Source organism: Podarcis tiliguerta (genome assembly GCF_965153285.1).
Source record: "Podarcis tiliguerta genome assembly, chromosome: 8".
NCBI lineage: Eukaryota > Metazoa > Chordata > Lepidosauria > Squamata > Lacertidae > Podarcis > Podarcis tiliguerta.
This window is the reverse complement of record NC_139541.1, coordinates 25,403,565-25,412,985: the sequence shown is the minus strand read 5'-3', so window position 1 is coordinate 25,412,985 and position 9,421 is coordinate 25,403,565. Positions and strand designations below refer to the sequence as shown.

The 9,421-nt window shown below is 47.7% G+C and overlaps 1 protein-coding gene across 1 annotated transcript; it reads left to right on the top strand.

Moving 5' to 3' along the window:
- Positions 1–1,404: 1,404 nt before the first annotated feature.
- Positions 1,405–9,411, top strand: LOC310682938 (claudin-16-like). Its single transcript, XM_083452288.1, has 5 exons — positions 1,405–1,502; positions 2,634–2,760; positions 5,391–5,552; positions 6,940–7,004; positions 8,370–9,411. The coding sequence occupies exons 1-5, from the start codon at positions 1,413–1,415 to the stop codon at positions 8,565–8,567; spliced, it is 642 nt and encodes a 213-aa protein (XP_083308414.1). The 5' UTR covers positions 1,405–1,412; the 3' UTR covers positions 8,568–9,411.
- The last annotated feature ends 10 nt before the right edge of the window (positions 9,412–9,421 follow it).

Below are 9,421 nucleotides of genomic sequence, written 5' to 3'. Positions count from 1 at the left end.
GCTGTTGGTGCGCGGCGGATCCCACCACAACATTACACGGCGCTCTGGGCGCGGCACCCAAACAGTTAGCTGCTATGCAGGCTGGGGCAAGAGCCAACAGCCGAGCAGAGCCGAGCCTGTTGGAGCACCGCGGGCTCTTCTGCTGTTGCAGCTCAGTGCGAGTTCAGGGATGAGTGTTGGAGTCCGGGGAAGAGCCACCTGCAGTAGAAGAGCTGTGGCGCTCCGACGGGCTCTGCTCTGCTCGACTGTCGGTGGCTCTTCCCCGGACTCCAACGCTCGGCCCCGGACTCTCAGCCTGGTGTCCCTGAGAGCCTGGTGCCCTGGTGCCATGCACCACTAGTGCCAGCGGTTAAGACAGCCCTGCTCCTGGTGCTATTAACAGTAATCCTTCTAGTTGGTTAATGAGTTCAGCAACTTCCATGCACATGATGTGTGATGCTAATTATTTCCCCCAAGAGTTAAATGGTAACTAACCAGAGGCAGCTAAAGGAGAGCTATGAGATTCAGGCAAGGGTCAGCTGCCTTGTCAATCCCAGCAGGTATATAAGAGGACGAGCCGGCCTGCCCACCATTCTCCTAGAGAAGAGAAGCCTAGCATGGAAGACTTGTGTATAGTACGCAGCTCTTAAAGGGCCACAAAGGGTAAACCACTCAAAAGGTATGCTGAAGTGTTTGCTAAAACAGTCATAGCAGATACAGCTGTTGTTAGTAACTCAGAGAAGGTTTGGGAACCTTCAATCTTCCAAGAGGTTCAAAGTTTAACCTCAGAGGATGCTGAGCCATGGTTAAATGCCATGAAGGCTGAACTTGATTCCTTAGAGAGGAACAAGACATGGGAACTAGTTCCAGGCCTGCTCAGGCCACAAAAGGTTTACAAAGTTCAGTTATTGCCAAAGTTTTTCAGTGTTAATTTTATGCATTTTTTAAAATCACCATGGCATTTAACAATAACATCTTATGTCCTTTAGAGGAGAAATTGTGAATTGTAGAATTTTAAATACCTGTCATCATCCTTGGCTTCACTCAATTTTGTTTGTAACACTCTTCCATTTTCTTCTAGTTGTTAGGGTGGGGGATGGGGAGGGGCCTCACAAGTGGAGTAGCCCAGGGCCTCTCTTTATCTAAATCTGGCCCTGCAAACAGGTCCCAGAGCTGGCTGACTGCCTCTTCCGTTCCGCCTGACATTTAAGCTTCTCTGTGCCCCATTAATCTCCGCAGCCAAAGCCTCCCATTTCATTAAAAGGTACCGCTGCATGTTCAGCCCCTAAGCCAGGCCCAATGAGGAGGTCTCCAAGCATCCAGGTTTTGAGCGAGGGGGGTGGCTTTCCAATGCCTAGTGTTCCCTCATCTGGGCCAGGTGGGAGAACCCCTTAGGGCAGAAGGACAGAGCTGGAGCCCACATAGTCTCTTCTATGGGGCTGACCGCGAGCCTGCTCTCCATTTTCTTGGGGGCCTTTTCTTTTGTCTGTACTGTGGGCGCCATCTGCACAGACTGCTGGCAGGTAAGAAGAGCAAGCCATTTCCCTTGCCACTCTTCAGAAAGGGTCTGGGAGGGGCACATGGTTGGTTGGTTGGTTGGGTGCCAGGAATAAGACATGTGCTCCAAATGTCCCTGTTTGCCATATTTCCTTGTCCCTTTCTCGGGATGAGGAGAGGGAAATCACTGCCCCTGATTCTTGCCTTTTACACATGACTTGTTAAAACTCTGGCTCTGGCCATGCTTCAGGGTTCAGCTTCCTCTCCAAGGAGTTTCTAGAATGGGGAGGGACAGCTGCTGGTCCCTAATTTCATCTATAGAATACTGGAGGGAAATAGAAGGGAATGGGAAGGGCTAGGTCTACGATTTCATTGCCTTGTGCATAATTGGGCTTTTCATTCCCTTAGGGATCAGAACGTGGGTGTATGTATTAGTTCCTAAGGGTTTAAGCAGAGTTGGTGGGAATTTTAAAAGGGGTTAGTCACTTCCAGGGGTGTTGCTAGGTATTTTAAATCATTTGAAATTGAGGCACAGGCCCATGGCCCAGATTTGTATCAGATTTTCATATGCTCGTTTATAACAGTCTTTGGGCAATTTCAGAGGGCATGTGATTGGAGGGGGGTGGAGGAATTTTGTCATTGCTGTGCTTTCTAAGTAATTTTTGTCATTGCTGTGCTTTGTAAGTAAGTGGTACGAGCTTTTTAAAAAGCTCATAAAACCTTGAGAACTTCCCCATAAAATTCACAGAATGATGTACAGATGAGCCAATATTATCATAGTTACTTTATTAAAATTACAACCCATCCCTCCAGATGTTATCCGTCTAGTACCTATTACTGAGGCTGTGGCATTGGCTGCATACATTTAAAGCACATGTATCCTCCTCTCAAAAGAAATAATCCTGGGAACTGTAGTTTAAGAACTGTAAACCACAGTTCCCAGAATTCTTTGTGGTAAGGAAATGCTTAAGATGCATGGTGCATGTGTAGTCTCTGCTATGATCTAGCTGCCAGCAGATTGCCCTGTCTTAGCTGCTGCACCGCTTCAACTGAACTGGTGTCTAAGTGTTTTAGCCCTGAGTGGTCCATCTATTGAGGACCAGTAACTGATCTAAGGCTCCCTCGCTCCTGCCTCCCCTCCCCCCCGTCTCTTCCAGGTGAACAGCAAAGGCTCTGTGGTCCTCAGCATGCGTTGCCGAGGCCTATGGGGAGAGTGCGTTTGGGACAAGTTTGTCAAAATCTGGACCTGCGATGTCTTCAGCTCTTACCTGAACCCGCATCCCGGTAAACGTCACGTCCCAAATCTGACCATCGAGCCCCACCAAGCTGCTGTCAAGGACAACCCCTTTTAAAGACAGCTCCCTGGTTGGCAGGGACACGGGTGGCACTGTGGGTTAAACCACAGAGCCTAGGACTTGCTGATCAGAAGGTCGGTGGTTTGAATCCCCGTGACAGGGTGAGCTCCCGTTGCTCGGTCCCTGCTCCTGCCAACCTAGCAGCTCGAAAGCACGTCAAAGTGCAAGTAGGTAAATAGGTACCGCTCCGGCGGGAAGGCAAACGGTGTTTCCGTGCGCTGCTCTGGTTCGCCAGAAGCGGCTTAGTCATGCTGGCCACATGACCCGGAAGCTGTATGCCGGCTCCCTCGGCCAATAAAGCAAGATGAGCACCTCATCCTCAGAGTCGGTCACGACTGGACCTAATGGTCAGGGGTCTCTTTACGTTTACCCTGGTTGGCACAGCAGTGGCGGCAGGCAATGGACCTTGACACGGTTGGGTGGTGGACAGGAAAGCGAATGGGAGGCATTGTCCAAACACTGGGATGTCTGCACTGAGTGCAGCAAACTGGTTTTGCTGCCGTAAAATCACTAAATTGGTTTTTCTTGGCTGTGCACATGCAGTACTATGACCTTCCCACGGGGGGCAACCAAGGCTGTGTGAAAAAAAGATAATTACTGGTCTGTGCCAAGTGGCTGGCGTCTGACCACAGAATGCTGTTGGTTGGTAAACTGACACCTCCCTTTCACTTCCTCTTCTCCATTTATAACTTGTCACGGCCCCAGGAGATCGCTGGGGCTCTAGAAATCCATTATTTTACACCCACAAACGGAATTCCTGCTTATTTCAGTTCTTCTCCTTCTTTCTGGGTTTTCAATTTACTGACGACATTTCTCTATGAGGCAAGGGGCTGCCAGTCACTACAAATCAGCATTGTGAACAACCTCACTGCCACAGGGCGATTGGAAGGCCAACAGAATATTTGCATGTTTTTATTTATTTTTCTAAATATAAAGAATTTGGGGATTTATTAGCACAAGCTCTGGGGATGGTCATTAGCTTATATGGCTAAACAACAACAACTACTTGGAACCAGGCTAGCTTGGAATAGAGCCTCCACATCCAGGACAGTCTACCTTTGACTTTCAGGTGACTGTGCCTTTACACTCTGGTCCAGAGCATCCATAGGCACCAGGTTGTATGCTATTGGAGGCAAGATGCTAGAAAAAGGCGTTCCTGGTCAGATTTGAGAAGGCTTTGTCTGTAAGATCACTCCACATTTTAGCCATGGGGTGCTGAGAGTATTTGAGAGGATGATGCTCCAGTCTAGAACTGTGTTGTGTTAGCTCTAAGGCAGGTGCTTCCGATGACTCACCACGCTGGCCAGGGCTGATGTAGTCCAAAGCATTTCTTTTTTCTTTTTTAAATCATTTTTATTGGTTTCACAAATACAAAGTACAAATATACACACACTAGTAAAAACATATCAATATAAAGAGATTCTCTGAATCTCAAGACTTTCCCCCTTCTCCTCCACGGGGTCTCATTTTAAACATCTACAACTGCATATTCATCCGTACTCCAATTTTTATATCAAACCATGTTGTCCATAGTAATTTTTACACAACAAGTGAATCCAAATCCTGCTCTTGTTTCCATCTGCTTACAGTGGTCTCCTAAGTAACCTATAAATTTTTCCCATTCTTTTATAAAGGTATTTATCCTCTTAGTTTCTGAGTTTTCCACTCAGCTTTGCCATCTCGGCATAGTCCATCAGCTTGGTTTGCCATTCTTCTCTGGTAGGGACTTTGTCTTCTTGGCAACTCTGGGCTAATAGCATCTGGCCAGCTGTTGTTCCATCCTTAAAAAGTATTTTCTGCTCCTTTGTTATGTCGGTACCTGTAATTCCTAATAAAAAAGCTTCTGGTTTCTTAACAAAGGTTATTTTAAGCATATTTTTTTTTATTTCATTATATATATCATCTCCAACCTGGTGTTTCCAAATGTTTTGGACTACAAGAAGCAGAGGGACGCGGATGGCGCTATGGGTTAAACCACGAGCCTAGGACTTGCTGATCAGAAGGTCGGCGGTTCGAATCCCCACGACGGGGTGAGCTCCCGTTGATCAGTCCCAGCTCCTGCCCACCTAGCAGTTTGAAAGCACGTCAAAGTGCAAGTAGATAAATAGGTACCACTCTGGCAGGAAGGTGAACGGTGTTTCCGTGCGCTGCTCTGGTTTGCCAGAAGCGGCTTAGTCATGCTGGCCACATGACCCAGAAGCTGTACACCAGCTCTCTTGGCCAATAAAGCGAGATGAGCGCCGCAACCCCAGAGTCGGCCACAACTGGACCTAATGGTCAGGGGTCCCTTTACCCTTTACCTTACAAGAAGCAGAAAGAAACATGTAGTCCAAAACATTTGGAAGCACCAGGTTGAAGGAAGACTCCTGTATGATTCGCTGGTCCATGGTCAGAGACAGGATACTGGGACAAAGCACCCCTGGCCTTCCCCCCCCCCCAAACAAAGCAGACCCTGCAGTCCCATATTTAACAGTCCCATACTGATCTTGTCCCCACTCAAAACCATGCTGGTGTGTTCCTGATCAGTTGCTGGGGCTTGACCTATGTATCTTTCTGCAGGGGCCATTATCATCGCAAGAGCCTCACTCATCGCATCTGCTATCGCAGGGGCTGCAGCCTTCCTCTGCCTCCTCTCAGGATGTCCATATTTCCGCTGCTTCCAAGAGGCCACGGTCAAGTGGCGCTGCCTCTGCCTCTCCACGGGATGCTATCTCTTTGCAGGTATGTCCTCCGCTGAAGACCAGAGGCTTTCAACACAAGAGCCCTCTCCATTAGACGAAAGCAATTCCCTGCAATGCCATGGGACAGGTAAAGCCCATGCAAGCTGGCTCACACCTCTTTTTGACTGCAGTGTCATTGATGAGCCCTGCCATTGGGCAAAGAGAGGCACCTCCCTCAGTCGGCAGAATCAGATGAGCCACAGGTCTTCTGCCCTAGTCACTCCTCCTTGAGCCTTCCCATGACACATAGATCAGGCTGCACAATTCCTTATTGCAGAAGAAAGTGGGGAAGCATGCCTAGACCCATGGGATATTGCTGCATGTGACCCCACTCTGAGTGGTGAGAGATTCCAGCATTCACCCAGGGTTTGGTTTCCTTGGAATGAAGGTCATTGGAGACTGTGGTGTCTTTAGAGTAAAGGATAGAGGAGCTTGTGGCTTGGAGACTCCAGCAGGTCTTGCTAGGGAAGCCCAACGTCACAACTCATGGGTCCAGCACAGAGCAAGACATGCCTCTATGTCTCCAGCTTCCAGCATCAGCCAAAACACACAAACATACTTGCTTACACAACCCTGTGTATGTAAGACTAAAAGTTTCACAACTTCAGAGCAGCTCATGTTTCATGGTTCTCTTTTCTGGGCTGGAAGGAGGTCAGCCCAGAGCAGTGACTCAAGCACAGAATCAACAGTCAGCCTCTTCTTTGGGCAGGCACTTTGGGAAGAACTTTCTGGCTGTTTTGGTAGGTGATTGGACTCTCCTTCCTTGGGAGTTTCTAAACAGAGGTCGGATGGCCATCTGCCATGGATTCTTTAGCTGTGATTCTACAATTCTACAATTCAGTGATTCACAAGAGTCTTAAATCACTGGATTTCTGTATTCCTTGCAGCATATCAGTGGGTCTGGCACCATGGGTATAGCTGGGGGGGGGGCAATCTCCCTTCCAAATCAAGTAAATAAATAAAAACAATTAAGTAAAAGAAGAAATTGTAGACTTTGACAGATTTTTCTGAGCACTTGGAGTCAAAAGAATGTAATTTAAAACAACTGTTGTAGAGACATTTCATTCTAGACGGAGGATGATGGCAAGTGGGTGCCCTGCTCCCCCCCCAACATAAATCCTGGCTACGCCCATGTCTGGCACCCAATTTGGGAATTCCCAAGCTGAAGACTTGCAGGGGGGGGCATGGGCATAGCCAAAGGGGGGGGGACAGGGAGGGACAGCTAACCCCCCTAAAACAATAAAAAATAATAAAAATACATAGCTAACTGAGGTTCTGCCCCCCTCACAAAAATCATGGCTATGCCCATGGGGGGGGGGGGAGAGAAAGTAAATAGGTTCTGCACTCCAAGTTCATAAGAGCTCACACCTCTCTCCCTTTCCTTTTAGGCTTTTTGTCCTGCATTGGCGTGATCCGATATTGCCTGTATGTCTTCTTCCAGCACCAGTATGAGGTATTTCCCCTGTCTGCTATGGCTGTGTCTCCTTTTTTACCCACCTTCCTTGTGGTGGTTGTATTGTACAACACGCAGAGAACTAGTGCTTACTCCAACACAGACAATGGGGAGATGCTTGAAGGCAGAGGGCTAGCCTAGGGTAGCACTGTGCCAGAATGCCCTCCCTCTTTTTTAAACAGTGTCCCATCCCTTAATGAGAAAATAAATTGCATTTCAAAATTACCAAAAGGACAAGAACGTTTCGGTGAGATTCCCATGGGTGGGGTGCAGGGCTTTGGTCACACCTTGCTTTCAAATAGTGCTGAAGAGCATTTGAAAGTCTCCTGACCAGGGCTGGCCCATCCATGAGACATGCTGAGGCAGTTGCCTCAGGCAGCAGCTTGGACGGATACATCCAGGCTTGCTTGGAGAGCCTCCTCTCAAATCTCCTTCCTTCTCCCTCCCTGTGAGGTAGGTTAGGCCCCCAAGGCCACCCAGTGAGCATCATCATGTCTGAGTGGGGATTTGAACCCTGGTCTCTCCTGGGTCCTAGCCCAACACTCTAACCACTACACCACACCTGCTTTCGCAATCAGCACCGTCCATAAAATCTGCCTGATTGCAGTTTCCAACATGGCAGTCCCAACTGACAATGTGTGGGATGGAACATAAGCAGTCATGTACAACACTTCCTGTTTGCCCAGAGTGGACACACGGGGATGTTACTCCAGCCACGAGAACTTCCTGTCACACCTGTCTGGAGCATCCTCCCCCTGCATGTGTCCAGGTGTGAGCCTGTGAGACCCCATAAAAGGGCTGGTCACGCAGCCATCTTTCTGTCTCGACCATTTTCTCTTCATGCTTTTGCTGTGTGCTGGCTCTCAGCCAGAAGCACATGGGCTCAATCCCCATAAACTCTCTTCTGTAATTACAAGCTAAAGCTGGCCTTCAGGGAACCTACTGTGAACTGAATGTGAGTAAACTTCTTATCATTACTTTTAAAAGACTGTTGTATCTTTATTCTTTTTAAGAGGGAACGAAGGGGATTTACCAGGAACATAGCTGTCAACGTTTCCCTTTTTAAAAGGGAAATTCCCTTCGATTCCTCGCAAGAAAAGGGAAAAGTTGACAGCTATGACTAGGAACAAACCAGATCTGGATGAAGCCAGATTGGACTGCTAAAGTAAAGAGATTCAGACAAATCTACCAATTAGCTTCCTGCTAAATACTGGGGAATGTACTCTGCTACTGACTCACTAGTGTGAGTGAGGAAAGATCATATTTAATCAACATTCCCACACAATGCACCCCACAGCACCCCACAATGCCAATGCCTCCATGCCAAATCCTTGACCAACCAGCTCTTTCCCATTTGCCTTCTAGGTGTCTCTGAGCATCCCTGGATTCCCCAGCTTTGAGTATGGCTATTCCCTGTGGATGGCTGTAGCAGGTGGCCTGGCAGCCATTGCTGCAGCTGTCACGTCGTACTACGAAGGGGTGCTTCTTAAGACCTTCAGCATGAGTCCAGCCAAGGAGGTGCCTGCTGGAGATGCCGCTGGGACTACTTGGACATACGTCTGAGGGAGGGAGGGACCCCAGAGCATCTTCTGATAGTGGCGTTTAGTAAAAAGTAAGATGTTTCTCGCAGGTGTTTCTTAGAGGACCATTTCATTCCATGATTGTGACCCATCAGATGAGCTCAACAATCAAGGCAGTGCATAAGGAAACAGACTGTCCTTAATAGAAACACAGAAAGATAAAATCAACAAAATAATCCATAAAAACGTTGTTTAAAACATCAGCAAATACTAATTGGTGGTCCGTGCCCTGTGGAGCTCCTTGCCGGTAGAGGTTTTGGCAGAATTACCCCTCTCTCCTTTCAGGTGTCTTTTGAAAGCCTTTGCAATAAGAATTTTATCCTTTTTTTAAGGCAACCAGTATTTGCTGATGTTTAAAACAGTGTTTCGATGGATACTTTTGTTGGTTTTATCCTTCTGTGTTTTGTAGCGTCTTGTGATACGTTTTATGCAAGCTTAATTATAAATAAATGTGGCGAGTTGTGAGGCTAACTTTTGTGGGAGGTTGAACAGAAATAAAAAAAAGCCCTTTGAATGGCAGATGGGGCCTGCCCTCACAGACAAAGTGCACAATGCCTCTGAGCATGGGCAGAATTGGCGTCAAAGGAAAATTTTCTTTCGATCAAACAAAGCATGGCATCCAACAAAGTCCTACTCAGAGTAGACTCAAGTTAGCCATTTTTATGGACATACTCGAATGTTGGATACAACTCATAATTGACACTGTGCCGCCTGTCTCCTCTTCTCATAGGGACAAAGCTGAATATTTGCTCTAAGGTTGGCACCCTCAAACTGTGGTCCACGAGCTTCCTTCAGGTAGTCTGTGGTGCATCCATGAATTTGTGGCTGCAGGTGGAA